Here is an 18,044-nt window from a genome sequence, read left to right as displayed (position 1 = left end):
AGGCAATGATGTAATGTTGACCCTTTTGAGTGTCTAAACACTATCCAAGGCATTTAAACCTGTTTCATAGTGTTCAGCCAAGACCTCAAACTTCTGAACACATCACTTTTGGAAATGTTGTACTGAGTGGGATGCACCCTTCAAAGAGAATCCAGGCAAAGGAGGCAGGAGAGGAGGGGCCAGCAGGACCTAAGCAGTTTTTCTGTCCTACCACCTCAGCACACTGTCCAGCACAGGCTGTCCATTTGGAAAGCCCCTTTGTCCAAAACTAAGCTGCTCTCCAAGTTTCAAAACCTCAGTTACTGCATCATTACTTTCAAAAACCCAAAAGGTGATTCTTTTTGCATTCAATGTAGAAAGAAAATTTTAAAAAGCATTTGTTCCCCTGCCTTGTAGGATATGATTAAAACCTCGCCAGCACTGGGGATGGACAATTTCAGCATTTTTTGCTTAGTTATCTGCATCTTGAATGCTGCTGTCTGGTCCGCCTTGGAAAACAACTTCCCAGAGAGTATCTAGAAGCTGCTTATTTTATTTTGCAAATGCATTGAAAATAAATTCGTCTGTTGCACTAGGAAGGAATATTTTTATATCTTCCTTTTTTATGTGGATTTTTATTCTGAACTGCTTTATTTTGCATTTCATTGAAACAAAATGTTCCAAATTGTGGATTTGAAATTAATATTTATCTCATTTTGTGTAGGAAATTTCACGCTTTGGGTTTCCTTTTCATTTTGCTGTGAAAACAAATAGCAACAATCTCTGGCTTTCCCAGGAAAAGAAGTATTGAATTTCAACCAGATCTGGTTAAAAAAATCTCCCTTGTTATAGTCTCAAGCATATGAATTTCAGAGTTTTCTCAGTATCTTTACAAACAGTGATTATTTTTTCCCCATTTATCCTGAAGTTAACAAAGATTAGTGAGAGAGCAGAAGTGGCTAGGGAAGAGTCTAATTTGTTGCTTCTTAATGGTACAGATGTAAAACATTATCTAGATCCCTATTTACAGCTAATAGCAAGATAACATACCCAAGAGACAAATCATAGGCTCTGTAAAGTGCATGATAGCTCCGAAACACAGCACCCCACAGCATTCAGCAAATAACAAAGGCTTGCAAAGGCATTATTAAGTTTATTGTTAGAGAGTAATAATGATGTGAATGGACACAGGACTATAAATAATATAATTTCATGAAAGGCTGCCAAGAGAAAAAATTGAAACCAGCACCATTGTGGCACGACAGCGGAAGTGAACAGGGTGAAGACCTGATGAGGGTGATGGAGGAGGGTCCTGGACCAGCTGCTCTGAAAGCTGGTGGGAGGGCACTCAGCCACTCCAGTGACCCTTACTTAAAGTGAAAAAAAACAGCCTGAAATCCCATTTGTTTGCCTTCAGTTCTTGTTCCCAGGCTTTTTTGCCAGTGTTGCAGTTCCCCTGAGGGGGAATATTTCTTTTACTGAAAAAAGAAATGTTGGCTGGAGTAGTGTGAGATGCCAGGGCGGAGGAGCCCCAGGCATGCTGATGTGGGTGAGTACCCAATACCAGGCAGCACAGCTTCAGCAGCAAAGCTTTCAGCTTTGATAAAGGGAAGAAGTAGTGATTTTTTTTTGCATTTCTTGCTGAGAGCAGTCTCGTTTGCCAGACTAAAGCACTTTCCTCTTGTGTTATCTTGTGGCAGAGCAGGGAACCTGCCCTGGTGATAATTCAGGAACACCTGCCTCTCCCTCTGTTCCATGCAGCACTTCCTTCTGGCCCCACAGTACTCTACACGGCATGATAAATCACAAGAAATAGTAATATCCTCATCTTTTTCTAGGGTTACCTGAGGACTTCTGTTGTGAGCAACCTGGAAAACTGCCTTGAAAAACAGTATCCTGTAAGTCCCCTTAGCCACAAATGTCAGAGAAATGACCTCGTTGTAGGAGCGTGGGTGAAAGGTGTACTGTCCCTTGTGCCTGCTCTCTTGGTTTACCCTCTTCAAAGGAATGTTTGCATTGGAATACACCATTATTTGCTAGACTTACCACCCTGAGAGAGTTACTGTATAATTAATTATTAAAAGGGCATTTAACTGGGGGAATGTACAAATGGTCAAACCTGCTTAATAGTCAGTAACAGCTGATGTGAAGGTTAAGAAAAAGGATGAGTTTCTAATGATGCTGCCAAGTGGCAGGAAAATAACTCTTCTGGTAAGAGGAAAACTGCCACTATTGGCCAAAAAGTTTCTGCTTAAAACAAGTTTCACAAGACTTTTCCCAGCCACTGGCTTAGGCAATGAACAAATTCTTCTCCTGTGCTCAGGAGTACAGCAATTGGTCTTCTCCAAAACTTGTGAATTTTAAAATGAGCTGGCTCTTCTAGATAGATGATAGATGTACCAAAATCCTCTGGGGACCATTCCAGAGCCTGATTAAAAGGCAGAGTTCAAACTGAGCACACACAGAGCACCCTTATCCCAAGCCCTGGACTCCAGCAGGTCCTTGCCTGGAGGCTCAGCTGCCCCAAGGGCAGAAGTGGCCTCAGGCTCACATCAGTACCCTGGCCCCGGCATCACACACATTCCCCATTTTGTAATCAGAGATATATATTTTTACCTGTCCAAGAATAATCCATGGGAAGTAATACGCATCTCCACTACTGAGGTCAGATCTTGCCCTGCCAGCACTTCATGTGCTTTGTCAGTTCTAATACAGTCCAAAATACAAATTGTTAAACTTTATGTTCTTCAGTGATCTTAAAAGCTCTCAGACTCCGAAAGTTGAACTTTCACCTCTTTGCTGTCTCACTCTTCCCTCATTTTAAGTGGCTGCAGGATTTTCAGCCACTACAGCCTTTAATAAGATGCACAGTGGCTTTTCCAAGACAGGCAACAGGACAGTGACTTGGCCAAAGAGATTTTAAATTATCCTAGAATGATCCTGTGGCATTTCTAGTCCCATGGCACTTAATATCACTGTAACATTTTTGCCTACCATCTTCTTCCTCTCTATCTTGCACTCATACAAATGGCGAGGATCCTGCTAGATCCTGCTGGATAATGTAGAAGAGGTATTTTTAAAAAATTCTTGTTATAAGAAAAAAATTTAATTTTTTTTCCTCATACAGAGAAAAGGGTGAGAAAATACTGTATTTGTACATGACTGGGGGGAAAGAAAAACAGTGGAGAAACAACATAGGAAAGCCAACCCCGCCTGTGCTTTCTGGAGATGGTTCTTAGCTGCAGGCATATTTGTTTACTAGGATTAGCATATACCTCTGTGGTCTTACTGTGAACACTCAAATAGCAATAAGAGCCCTCTTCTTTGAATAATACCTCAGCCACAGCTCCATGTCATGCTTAAGGACCTCTAATGTTTTGTGATGCCTTAAAAATTAGTAACAGCAACAGAGCTGGCAGAAGGTGCTAGTGGAGGCTGGCTGGCACCCTGCCACCCAGAGCCTCACAACTGAGGCAGCAACCAAACCCTGGGACTCACACCACCTCAGCAAATCAGCTTTGGGGAAGAATTAATGGTCATGTTACAATACCAAATTAATTCACCAAAGAGAACATAGCAGCTTTCCTTCTCTACAATCCTGGCTTTAGTGCCAGAAACCAGTTCAGAATTTACCTTTCCTCCAGTCATTTCAGTGCATTTGGGTATTATCCTTCTGTGGATGAGGATGTGCTGAGTGCACATTTCCAGCTGCATCCCCACCACTCCCCTGGGTAATTGCACAGATCCTGAGCACAGGATGCTGACCTCCTCCTGCTGTGACACACATAAGCACATTCCCCAGCAGGGAAGGCAATGCTGATTTATCCAGCAAACCCAGTTATCTTTTTCATTTCCCACCTTAAAGATTCTGTATAACTACTGGGGTTCCAGCTGTATTAATTTTTATTACTGAAGGCTTCACCTGAGAATAGTGGTGGTGGTAAAATTAGAGCTTGCTTCCTCTTCTCTGGCCCCAGTAATTATGAAGATGAATGTCTGCTGCTGGGTTTGATTTGACAAAGTTCTCTTAAACTGTGAAGCATACGAAATTTGGAGTGGTAAGTGGCAAGAAATTCACAGGAAAGCCGTTCTTTTCCTACCATCTTAATTTACTAGATTTTTGCAGAACTCATTTTTATATTATATTGTTATTATTAGGTTAGTTCAGATTATATTATAATTAGATTATTTCTAGATTTTAGTGCAACCCTTCCTAATATTTGAAAGCAAAGTACTTAAAACATTTACTGTTTATTCAAAGATGAAAGCCCACACTGGGGAGCAGTAATCCGGGGATTTTAGGCCACAATGTCACTAAATTAATACAAGTTCAGTAGTTAATGCTTAAGTAGCTAAAATTGCTCTGGGCAACCTTCACTTCACCACACCTGCCCCAGCTAAAGCATTATGCTGTGCATATTGTCTCGTACTAAACACTGGGCTCCCTTAGGGGTAAAATTGTCAGGTACTGCCAAGATTTGTCATGTCAGAAGTGTTATTCTATACACAGAAAGCCTTCAGGTGTGCCCATCCAAGCCAGGGTTCAGCACTCAGCATCTCTGGGAAAAGATGTGTGTTGGGGGTTGGTTCTTTCCCTTTTCCCTCTATGGAATTTTCCCCATTGCCATGCTAAGATACCTGTTGACTGGGCCCTGGTGGCAAGGGGAAGGGGAGAGAGGAGGGAAACCCCTCGATATCCAAACACCCAGAAGAGCAGACAGAAGGCTCTGGCTTTCCCCATTTCCCCCACGGAGTTCGGACAAGAAGGACGATCGCTGCCTCAGCTCCATCCCTGCCATCCCAGCACTGGGAGCCATCCTCACTGCTGTCAGACCCTGCCCTGCTGCCTTCTCGCTGTAACCTGCCACCATCCAGCACTCTGCTGAGCAGCAGGACCCACACCGTGAGCGGAGAGCTCTCTCTCCATCTCTCTCTCCCCCTGGGACAGCTCTGCCATCACCCCCAGCCCTCCTGCAGCTCTGCGGGACCCGCCCGCCCCCAGCACCGGGAACTGCAGCTCAGGGAAAAGGTGCCTGCAGCCAGAAAGGGACTGGGACTGAGTTACTGTTCTGTTTGTGGGTAATTTCATAGCTGCTGTTGTTCTTGTTTGTCTTGTTACATATACTAGTAAAGAACTGTTATTCCTATCCCCAAATCTTTGCCTGAGAGCTCCCTTAATTTCAAAATCATAATAATCTGTAGGAAGGAAGGATCACATTTTTTAGTTCAAAGGGAGGCTTCTGCTTTCCTTAGCAAACACCTGTCTTTCAAACCAGGACAATGTGAAATCTCTGCAAAGCAGGCTGAAGGGTCTGCCCTCATCACACAGCTCTGCACAACATCAACCAGACTCAGAGATGGGAATTGGCAGCATGGGGAGACCTGCACTGAACAGCACTTCCCAGCTTTCCCATCCTGCCATACCTGGGAGAGCAGCATGTCCCCTGGGAGAGCACTGTGTCGTGCACACACTTCACATTCCTTATCAGCTGGCCAGTTCTGCCTGGCCGTGCTCTGCTGAAGCCAAAAAGCCCACACAGGTCACAACACCTGTTGTCTGATTTCCTCTGAACTCTGACCTAAGCTCATGCTCCTGGAGATGCTCCTGGAGGTTTCCAAGAACACGCTTATACATTATTAAATTTGAAGATATATTTAAACAACCCATGCACTTGTAGAGATCACCCCAAAGAGGATCCCATCCAAATCAAGAGCCAGGAATCATGACCTTGGTGGGTGGGTTTGCTGCCCCAGGACCAGCAGCAACATGATGTCTCTCTACTTGTTTCAGCTCCACCATGAAAATAGTCTGTTGCATAGTTAAAATCCCCACGGAAAAAAAGGTCGTTTCTCAGAGGGATTGTTTTGCAATAGGTCAGATAGCTTGTTTGGTATACACAGGGGTGATTTGGATAATTAATTACCAGACATGACCTCACCACTTTTGAAGTGAAGCTATCAGTGAACATTCCCCTTTCTCAGTTTCTCTGTGACAGGTTACCTCCAGGTTTTTGTCATTACAATAGAGTAATTTTTTTTTTTTTTTTTTCAGATTGGATGAGTTTTGCAGTTCCACATCCAAAGTGGTCTGAGGCTTTCCCTTGTAACTTTGTCCCACTGGTGTACAAGTGATTACTTTCCTGTGCAACTGAGGGAAAGTACTTCAGAAATTATAAACTGGCTTTTGTGAAGTTGTGGTTTATTTTATATTGATCTGCAGTTTCTTCTTCTTGCTGCAGCAGTCAACATGTCCTAAAAATGCTGAATTGTCTTAATGAAAACATGGATATGCTGTTGCAGAATAATTTCACCATCCTTCAGTTTTATAGCTAGCAGATTTATGCAGTTGGCTTTTTTATTTTCATCCTTTTCCAGGCCAAAGGTTGCCTGAAGAAGACAAGAATCTGAAAATGTTGGTATTAATCAATTCAGCAGTAGAAAATCAGCAATACCAGGCTGTAATCCTGAAGAAGCATTAGCACTACGATGAGAAGCATCCCTTGGTGAATTCCAGCAGTGGTTCTGTCATGCAGGAGAGAAAAATGGGTTTGTGCCATTTCAGTCCCAGATCTCAACTCCTGCCAAAGAAGTCCTGAGCTATTCTCAGCCCTGATCCCCACCACTGTATAAGCACAGCCCACAGGACAAGCATCTATGATCTCAGAAGAGTCATGTCCAAGCCTGATGTCTTCTTTCTTGTCCCAATGGGCACTGCAGTCAGGAAAATGCAGAGGGCTTGGGTAGCCAAGCCCCTGGCTCTTTGCTCAGATTCATCCTCTTCATTGGAGTTCATTCTTTAAATTCTTCAGAGCAGCCATGTCATCTCCAAGTTCAAATAAAATTAAAATCAGAGAGAAGAACATACCATGCATCTGTTGTTTTTTTGTTTGTCTTTTTTTTTTTTTTCTGACAGGAGATGCGTGCTTGGCAGTGGATTAGAAACTGGCCAGAACACCAGAGGTGCTGATGCTCAGCAGTGGCTCTCTAACATTATTTCCCATCACTATCTCTGCCCATGAGGTCCACTCTGCTATTCTGGTCTCAGTTGCCCTGCTGGCATGGCCCAGCAGAACACAGGCACAAAAATTTCTGCTCCCTCTCCTCCCCCTGAGAACAAGCCCAGGCAAGCAGGAAAACTGATGAAATCTGAGCAGTCTTCCTTGAGCAGAAGGAGACACTTGTTTAGGATTAGTAGGGTGCCAGAAAGAGGAAAGCATGGGTGATGGGTTTTATTGGAGCAAATGCAAGATGGAATTAGACAAAAATGAGTGGCAAGACAGAGTGCCTGAATGAAGTTTGCATTTTTAGGGATATTATTGAACAAGACAGTCTTGCCTTCTAGAGAATCACATGGCTTCCCTTGTTTTCGGACAAATCAGAGTGGAAGTGTTAATTGCTCATACAGCCAAATTTTCCACATGGGTGGGGGAAAATGATTTTGCAGGATATAGGCATCAGATTCAATTAAGAGTCTTTATTTGCTTACTGCTTAAACAGATGAGATTAAATTTGTATTAAATTAATGCATACTTTCTTAAGTGGCATGAATATGTTGCTTCCATTTGTTGCATGCCTTTGTTTTTTGGGTGGTAATATATAACTTTGCTGTTCATGTTGTTTTTATTCAGTTTCTGCAACTAATTATCCTCCTGGCTGCAGTTTTTCCTTTTCTTGAAACAGGTTTTCCCTGCATTTAGAGATTGCAGTTCCCTTTTCTACCTATTATGTACTTTTCAGCTACAGAACCAAAGGGAATATTTAGGAACTTATTCATATAATAAAAGTAATTGACATGGACATCTACAAATAAATTTGATACATTTAGACAATCCAATCTTAAAAGGGAAAATCCCTCTGCATACTGTGCTGAAGTGCCATAACAGTACATTGCTTGACCTGCCAGTACTTTAAGAGACTTCACAGTTTTGTTGTTTGCCCTGAAACACCTTGCAGGTAGGTGCCTACACACAGGGCAGCTGGAAAGAAGTGAGTTCCTTACACATTTGAAAGTGCATGTTAATAAAAGAGCCATCCTCTGAAGGATAATTCAAGCCTTGCCACTGGTAGACTAATGACTTGCACACTACATGAACATCTTCTACTCCTTCTTGACTTCATTCACAGCCTTGTGACTTTTGCTATTCTTTCTGCAAAAGAAGATATTATTCCCAGGAGCAGCTCTCTCCCCTAGCTCCCCAGGCAGCACGGCTCATTAGGTGTTTTCCTGGGACAAGAAAGATGTACTTTGAATCCTACTGGACAGGGCTAGGAGCTGAACCTTTGCAAAAACTCTCCCTGCTGAGTTAATACAGGGAAAGAATCGTCATCATAATTTTTCAAAGGAGCTGGGGCTGTGCCACTTCTATGTTGAAAACAGTACAAATCTACATACATGGTGGTACCCTTTAGCAGCCAGGTGGGTGGACACTGGCTTGGGAACCTCATACAGGCACAGGTTTGAGAGAAGCATGATGACCTGCACTACACCAAAGGCAGCATTTCTCATCTGTGCAATAGCAGCAGTGGCAATGCCCAACAGCACTACAGCAGCTGCAGTCTACTCATCTATCACAAATTAAACAGTTTTTACTGTCACATGCTCAGGTGACAGTTTTAAGAATATGGGCGGAAAAGAATATCTAGTTTTAGACTCTAGTGCTTCCACAACTAAGTAATGTTCTGCTTGCTTCTGCAAGACATTACACCAATGAAATAAAATCAATAGAAAGTATCATGGGAGGCAGATAGAGAACCCAATCTCTTTGAAGGCAAGGATTTCTCCCATGTCTTTACTTCTTCTAGGTGTGTACATAAACATGTGAACCAGGAACAACAATTTTTCATCACACAAACACAATTGCTACTTTTATCTTTGCTGAAGCCTCAAAACATGATGTTTTGTAAATACATTCAGAAAAGGAATTCCTTCCCCATCCTGGTGCTCTCTGAAATTCTTCCATTTAAAGCTGCCAAACACATTGTGGCATGGTATGCTAAGATCCCTGGTCTCCAGGACCAGATGGCTATGTGCAGAAGAGGGGTTTTGCTCTCAGAAGACTACAGCAGTGCAGCAAAGAAATTATGTCCCAGCCGAGCCCCCTCCCAACTCCTCTGACCTCCCACCCTCCTCCCTGGTGGGGTGGGATGAGAAGTAGAAAAGGCCTTTGCTCTGTGCAAACACTGCAGAATAAGGGAGACATCCCTGTGTTACCAACCCTGTGTTCAGCACAAATGCAAAACACAGCCTTATAGCAGCTACTGTGAAGAAAATCAACTCTACCCAAACCCAAACCAGCACAATGGGCAAAACGGAAGACATACAAGGTACCACAATACTTCTCAGATATGCCTGTAACCAACTTTTTCCTTTTGTCAAAGGAAAACATAACCTTCCACATTTGTATGAATGGATTTCAGAGCTGTAAGATTGTTGTATTATCTCTGGGGGGTTGGCACTTACCTTGTAGCCCCCTTCACAGGGGTGTTGGATTTTGACCATACATACAAATTACTGAAGAGTTTCATTTCAGAGAAAAACACCTTTTTTTTTTAAAAAATGACTCAAAACACTTTTCTTGACATTTATCAACCTGCTTCCTGATGATACTGAAAATGATTCTATGACACATTTATGCATGACCTTACGACAGGTATGGAAGGATGACCCCACTACACGCAGACATTTTCATCCCTTCGCAATCATCTACTTTATCATTCAGTAGGTGGTTAATGGAATTTGTCTTCATGTGTCATCTAGTACAATTTTCAGAGTGCAGCCACACGCTAACATAGATGATTAACATCTCGAATGTGATCAGTTCTACAGCAGTTTTAATCAAAGGGTAAAAAATCATTTCTCTAAGGACTACATATGCAGTCCATTATTTAACTTGATTGAAAAACAAGTAATTTCAAAAATGAATGTGATAATTATGTTTGAGATTGACCCAACAGAGACATCAGTGAGAAGAGAGAACATGTAGAATCCAGCTGTTAACTGATTTTTGAGCTTCATTATTTCTGTTTACCAAACCCATTCAGACTCAGACAAGACCTTGAGGTTTTGCCATGTGCTGAGGTGTGAGATGCTGGTGTGAACACCAGCTGAACTTTTACTTCTTCCAAAAGCAGAACAGAACACCACAAAAAATGGTAACAGAAAAATAAATAGAGAAAACCTGTGATTTTAAACCTTTATTGATGGTTTTGCAAATACACAGGAAGGACTTTGATGTTTAGTTTGCAGAGTTTTTACAGCACAGCTATATTTTCTATGTTTTTTACTGTTTTCAGGGACAAAAAAAAATCAATAAAATATAACATAAAGTCCAATGTGATAATATAGTAGAATCATCTTCTTCAGGACAAAAAGTAACAACTGTCCTTGTCTTTTGAAGTGCTGTCAAGCAGGGAATTATTTCAGCCCCAATAAACCTTCATCCCTGCAATACCAATTGCAACTGCTGCTCAGAGTATACCTTACCTGTGAACCAGACTTGTGTCCACAGAGAGGGAAATACTTACAAGTGCTTTAATTTTTATTTTGCTCAACAAATTAATTTAAAAAGTGGATTCAAAGCTTGTTGCAATAAGTTTGTGCAGACTCATGACATTTTCTTAACAATATCAATATTTTACCACAATCATTTGTCCTCAAGATAAAAAATTTACGTGCGACATTCATATCTTGTCTCCTGTTGCTACAGCATCATTGCTGTATATGGAGAGAGCCTGTTCTCCTTTTATCCCCAGTTTTCAGCACCATATACTTTTGCTCTCTTGCATTTAACACTGACACAAATAGGACACAGAACTCAAATGTACAGCACATTTGACAGTCTTCAAGTACTCTTCCACACTCTTGATCAAGTGCGATCCCCAAGTTCAAAAGAAACAAATAACCTTTTGCACAGACCTTAGCTTCTCATTCCTCACAACATCCCTGTGAGGTAGGAAGAAAAACATCCCCTTTTCCAGCAACAGGAGACAAGGCAGAGAACACAGCTGTCATTCTGCAAGGCAGTAAGTGGAGAACCAGAAAAGCTGGAAATCAGGAGTTCTTGGGTCCTAATTCTTTGATTCAGAAACCAAGGTGCTAAACTCCCATACATTACAAGGTCATTAATCTTTTTATAGCCATGTATTAATGACAACAATGGCTTCTGTGCGTGTACCAGCAAAGGGAATTCTATGGCAGAAGCAGTGTACACCTGATCCTGTCCTCAGACACTTCTCCTGTACTTCATAGATGTGTAAATGTCCACTGTAATTAACTAATCGGTCCTACAACTAATGTAACATAGGTAATTGCAATAGATTAAAATTTTAATTTATATATTTCTTTAAGACTTGCCCATCTATTTAAATGTTTGTGTTCTTTGGTCTTTTTGTTTTTGTGAGTTTTTTTTACTCTGGATAAATTAACAGTAACTGCTTTCCCCTGCATAACAGTTTTTATAATTCTCCCCTAAAACTATCATCCATTTTGGATACTCTATATAAGAGCTTTGAGTGAAGATGAATAAAACACTTTCAGGGATTACACCCATCCCCTCAGAGTAGGTCTTCACCCATCTCTGGCCCTGAAGGCAATGACAGGCACCCTTTGTTGTCTGTGTACAGCACCACAAGGGTCAGAATTGCCACTGAAGTGTCTTCATGGATTAGGGAAGGGGCCTCTGGGCTGCTCTATTCAAAAGTGAAACTGTTTACAGTGAGCTAAAACTGTCAGGTTTTATTATATACAGATTCTAAATCTTCAAAACCTCTGTGATCAGAACTTGAGTCCACCTCCACAGCAAAAAAAAAAAAAAAAAAAAAGTCAAACTTAACTTGTGTGGAATGAGTGAGTAACACAAGGAATACACCTAAATAGCTTAAACAGAGAAAACATGTGAAAACTAACATGCTGTATTAAGATATCCGGGAGCACTATAATAAACATATTTTCAAGTCTTTGATGCAAATTACCTATCAACCAAATCACTTGTATACATTAATCATGAAATTAACACTGGTCTTTGTACAACACATTTCTTTCCCATGGGCTCAGCATTATAGATCTTGCCTATAGATTGAGGCTACACAATGGCCTACCACCCAGCAGCAGCCACGAGTTCAAGTCACAGCTCAGCATTATGGGAATACTTTCGTACTGGCATAACGGTGTTTACAAAGGCATTTTTTTTATTTCTTTTTGGGATGGAGGGTAGCCTGTTTTGGTATTGACAAGAGGTTATCAAAGAACTGTTATGGGTAAGTGCAACTATATGATATCATACCTCCAATCAAAGCAGTTTTACTGCTGTAAAACCCATGGGCAGATCAAGACAAATTTTGTAACTGTTCCATGAAAGACAAGGATTTTGTATTTTAGAATGGAAAAATGCTGTACAAAGGCCAGTACAAGAGCTAAATATTTCTGTCTGATTGCCCAAGAAATGTGTTACATTCCTTCCACAAGACATATTGACTGTGGTGAATCACTTATTCATTTAGTATTAGAATGCCTTTCTATGTCATGTTATTACATGTATGATAGGCATTATGTAGACTTTTTCTTGTGCACCTACCTACTTGTTTTTCAGTCACTTAATATGCTCCAGTCCTGATGTCACACATTTATGTCAGGAATTATTTTAACTGAAGTGCTTTACATTTTAATACAAATGATAGAAATGACAGAAACCATTATATTGGAGAGAACACTGTATTTTAGTAAACGTTGATTTCCAGTCAATTCATGCTTTTATAATAAAGACATATTGTACTGATTTGGTATGCGAGCTCCAAAGCTGTCATATTATCTGTTTGCAAAAGTAACAAAATATAAAAATGATTTTGTAATTAACAGGGAAAAGAAGGCCTTCATCAAAATGACTCTGAGATAATGTCTTTTCATTTTGATTGTCTCAAGTTATGGTAAAATTGGGTTCCAAACTCTTTAGATTTTGCTGGTGCCTTGATTGACTAGTGATGCATATTGCTTTGACCCTTAACCATCTCTTTCCCTTCAAAAGAATTTCCAAGTGCCCACGACCTTCTCTTCCCCTGTTTCTCTATGAGACACTGGAAGGATGGACTTGACTCCAGAAACAATATTCATTTGCCTTTTACTGGGAGCTGGGGCAAAGCATTATCTCTGGAGAATAAGAGCAGTTCATGTGGGAAATTATGCAGCTACCAGTTGTCTGCATGAGGATGGACACTTTTTCATCTTCCTCCTTTACATTAGCCCCATTCTAGTTTGTATGAATAAATATGAAGGGTAACAGTTGGGCTTTGGGAGGTACAGGCCTCTCAATACTAACAGACACACACTGTGGAAACAGCAGATATATTTAGGTCCCAATTATTTCCACCAGTTTAAGCAATTTTTTTACAGATTGATTAAAATATTCAGGAAAAGGAGCATCCATATTCCCAATATCTCTCTATAGATACATATATTTTTTATAGACCACTCGAGAAAACGAAAACCCACACCTTTACAGGAGAATGGACATGATAAGTGCTGTAGTTCCAGAACAATCGATGTCAGGAAACACTGAAGCAAACATAAGTTTTGCATGTTTTTCTAATTCTGTGTAAAAAAACCCCTAGTATTTGGCAGAGAGACTACAAGGCATTATTTTTTTTTTTTTTACAATGATCATTAACATTATACTATAACATGATTCAAAACTTAGAGAATATATTCACCATTCCATTAAAGTTGGTAATGTTATAAAAGCAGAATACAATTAGGTTGATAGTCACAGCCTGAGTTTAACTATATGGAAACTACTTAAGAGAGCCCTTAAAAAAAAAAGAAAAGAAAAAAAAAAGTAAAATTGCAAGACATTAATAAATTTCTTCCCTTTGGAAACAAGCCTTCTTGCGAATTAAGCCCAGTCTGTAATTCACATTTAAATCTGCCTCATTGGTATTAGCTTCGGTGAAACCTAGCAGAAAGGAAGAGGAAAAAAAACACAACAGTTGTCATATAGATAAGTTCTAGCGGTAAAACCCACCATTCACTCCCATCTATGTACCACTGAAGACTAGAGACACAGTGCCATATTTGCAGGTTAACACCATATTTGCAGATAAACACTACCACAACTAAATTTTCTGACACAAGATTATAAGGTATGTGTGGAGCTAGTATCCAGACCCCCAATTGAATTTATTTTGAGATAGGTATTTTATAAGTGTAAGAATGCAAGCATATTAATCTCAGGCAGATGAACCTGTACTTGCCATTGCACAGTCTTCTCCGCAGAAATAGTTAACTTAGTTTTGGAACATGCATGTTAGCAGGGGATGTGCAATCAAAGGTATACGTATATAATAAAGACTCTGCAACTACTGTATACGGGCACATTTTACAGGATTATTTGATGATGATATAATACAATATCAAATTTATATTTTTAAAATATCTTTCTTCCATTCATATTCAATTTTATTTGCTTAATGATTTTATAATAAATTAATTCCAATTTTGCTTTTTTAATATAAAACCTTGCATTTTCCCATTCACATTAATTTTTGTGTAAGGACATATTTAAGTATTCTATTGCTTTAATTAATTCATTTACAAAATACAATTAGTGATATTATCAGATGTACAGCAGACCAAAAATAAAAAGCAGCAGGCCTACGTGGGGAAGCATATGAGGAAGGAAGATGTAAGCAGGAACAATACAGAGAAGACTTTGTAGAGAAGTGCTTAACATTTGCTTGAACTATCACCCCAGGCTACACAAAACCCCTGAGGAGCTGGTCTCCAAAGAGGGTCCAAGCTTCTTTAATCATCTCCTGTTCCCAGCCTGATGCCCCAGGATGAAGATCAGAAATAACTCATGTGATCTTACTTTTGCAGGATGAAAAACAGTTCCCTGGATAATCTGGCTCCTAGTTGATTGTGCCCCATGGAAACATCACTGCCTCATCCTTCTGCCTCCTTAAACCATCTTTTTCAGTTTACACTAGTCAAGAAGCTAACTCATGAAAGAATAATAAATAAATAAATGCCTTTTCAAGCATTCATGACACTTTCTTTTAGAGGTACAGGGCTGTATTTTTTGTACCACTTGGATTTCTATGTGATCTTTCCTCCAGCCACTATGTATCATCATTTATAACCTTATGAGAATAGCCACTGAGGAAAATTTAGTTTAAGAAGAATGTGTTTACTGTATCAAATGCTAATGAAATGTTTTCAGTGGATGGCAACAGTTCATTGATTTTTCAAAGTTGTGTGTGAACTAGGATAATAAATAGATGTAATAGGTAAAATTCATCAGCATTCCTGGATTAGTTCCAGAAATGTTCCAACATTTCAAAGTCCAAGTTACTACGTGCCTCACTTCATTTGGGCCTATTTCTGCCACAGACAGATATGGTTCCATTGAAGTAAAGCTAAACATTGGAGAATGAAAATAGAAGCACTAAAATCTGTATTCTGCGAACAACAACAGCAATTACTGGAGAGATTTCTATTTTTTCTGATGTTGTAGATTTCAGTACTATCAAAACATTCAAGTGTTTTACATTTGATGAGCACATTACATTAAATGTGGTGTCTGCACATCTGATGCTAACAGCTGTCATTTGTGTGTACCACTATCCTCTTCAGATGGGTCTGATGCCCGTTGAGTCTGATGTGCCATAATGTCTGCTCAAGATAATGGAGGTAGTGAAAGCCCAGCGCCACTCAGAACTGGACCCAAAGGCAACTTTTGCTCTAACTAAAATGTGATTAAATAAGCAGAAAAATGCCTGTGTGACAAAACGGATGGTTTGCGCTTGGAAAACAAGGAGTAATCAAGCCTGAAATGTAGAAAGCTCCCTGATTCCACTGCTTTAAATCCCACTAGAGACAGTTAATCCAGTGTTACCCTGTGCTAGGAGTGCAGCATTTGGTAAGGGCTGAAGGGGTTTAATGCAGACTGTATTCATAGTGCACAGCTTCAGAGTTGCTACTTTCTTACGGTACCTTCCTAAGCAACACATTCTTAATATTAGTTCACTTGCAGGAAGAACACCTTATCTTGGAAGCTTCAAATACTTTGCTAATGTTGGACAAGTAGGTGTTCCGGGATGAGTTTGCCTTTGCAGTCCCCGTATGTGGCCTCTCAAATGGTAAGGAGACACATGGGCTCTGAGGCTTGCTGCAGTTCAAGTCTTTAGAATCTCTGATTTCCAGCCCCAAAGTGTGCTTTTCAGCTACACAAACAGCCATATTCCTTCCAACATTCCTTCAGGTTCTGATTCTGAATAAGGCTGAATCCTGTTAAGTTCCATTGAGAAGTAAGCAACACTGTTCAAAAATGTAAAATTAGCCCCTCAAAAGAATCGTATTTGTTAAATTAATAAAAGTTGTTTATCTCTTATTAACACCTATTTTTTTCATTTCAGAGAAATGCAAACCACAATCCTAACATCAAATATATATGTATTTATAGGATACAAAAAACTCAATGGTTTTTGCAGCAGAGGCAATTGATAAGGGAAAAAAAACACCACAACATCCACTTAAATATCAAATCAGTCTTGCAACAGCCTCAAAAGACAATGTTCCTCAAACGAAAATGTACTTCCAGAAAATAAAATCTATATCCTGTATCATTTTGGGCTCAGTGGTTGAACTTGGACAGACAATTCCTTTTTAAACATACACTAGCCTTGGCAGATACTTTTTCTATACTCCATGTTATCTTTGAGGAGCATTTTGAAAAGACAAGCTTTAAGATTAAGGGGGGAAAAAAAGGTTGTGGTGAGGATTTGTGACTTATCCTGATTATTTTTATAATTAAATACACCTGCAAAAGTATGTTCTGTCATGGTCTCATCAATGGTAAAAGGCAGTACAAGCCCAAACAGATTGCCTGCCAAGGTGATCTATATACTAGACTACATCAAATCTTATTTAAGCATGCAAGATAAGCCAACATTTTGTATTCACAGCACAGTAAAATCGAGGGCGAATTGTTTATTTTTTAAATGATACCAGTCTACTATGAAGATTGTTGACTCTAAATCATGTTTCCTTTGACATTTTGTTTTGCAAATGTTCTTTAGGAGATGTTTTTCCAAGAAGTAAGCAGGCTGAGAAACAGAATTGTACAGTCAAATGTGTCTCAAATATGGCCCTACAGACTATGGAGTTTTCCTCTCCAAAGAGGAGTAGTTGGCATGGGGTGAGGCAGTTACATATAAATATACAGCCATCTCCTAAAATCTCATTTCTACTGAACTTAAGCATTTGTTTTAGTTCAGATCATACACTGCATCTACTGAAAAAAAAAAACCTACTAGAAAAAAGGATCACCTCCTCATTTTTCCCTGATTAGTTCTCTTTCAAACTAGGAAAATGTAAGATCCTGCTTTTACTGTGGCAATGCAATATCACTAAAAGCTCCTGTCACCAATATAAATAAACCCAAGATGTCTCATTCAGTGAACATAAATAATCACAAGCACAACTGTTACTCTTGCAAGAAGGCCTGAGGCAGACTTTTGAAATGTGAGAAAAAAAAAAGGACCAAGGACGTTGCAGTCTGAATAACTGCTTATCACTGTGCTCAAATTCCTATTTTCTGAAATTCAAAACTAAGCAAAGAACCTGTAGTTGTTTCCTGTATACAAAATTCAGGCCATCAAGGGTCCATTACTACACAACAGCAACCCAGTCTTTCTGACAAAGATTTCAACGGACGATTTGGTAGGGATTTCAATGACAGCAGGACTGGGACACTATGGCCTGAAACATTCTTTACAGGATGGGATGGGGGAGATAGAAAGGGCTAGTGTGCTTCCATGCCACAGGTCTAATAAACAAATAAATGAGTTTATGTCATGCTTTCAATCTGTAGGGACTGTGGGCACTTTTGTAAGGAGATGTCAGTACATCATGCTGACACCTGCATGTGCTCTGGCAGAGGTACATGCTTTGCAAACAAGCATTGCTTTGCAAGCATTTATGCAAGCCACTGCTTTCAAGGTAAGTACATGTAAATGCATAAACCAAGAAGCATCTACATTTTTCATGCCCACAGCTCGTGATTTCATGCATGACT

At 39.9% G+C, this 18,044-nt stretch overlaps 1 protein-coding gene across 1 annotated transcript in view; it reads right to left on the bottom strand.

The window, feature by feature from the left end:
- Positions 1–10,204: 10,204 nt before the first annotated feature.
- The window catches only part of OXCT1 (3-oxoacid CoA-transferase 1), an 84,488-nt gene continuing 76,648 nt past the window's right edge, over positions 10,205–18,044 (bottom strand). The window contains exon 17 of the mRNA XM_062513267.1: positions 10,205–13,922. Coding sequence (XP_062369251.1) covers positions 13,887–13,922 — 36 coding nt within the window. The 3' untranslated portion in view covers positions 10,205–13,886. The remainder of the gene's footprint in view (positions 13,923–18,044) is intronic.

Source organism: Cinclus cinclus, chromosome Z (genome assembly GCF_963662255.1).
Source record: "Cinclus cinclus chromosome Z, bCinCin1.1, whole genome shotgun sequence".
Classification (NCBI taxonomy): domain Eukaryota; kingdom Metazoa; phylum Chordata; class Aves; order Passeriformes; family Cinclidae; genus Cinclus; species Cinclus cinclus.
Note: the sequence above shows the minus strand (reverse complement) of the source record. Positions and strands in the feature narration are given on the sequence as shown.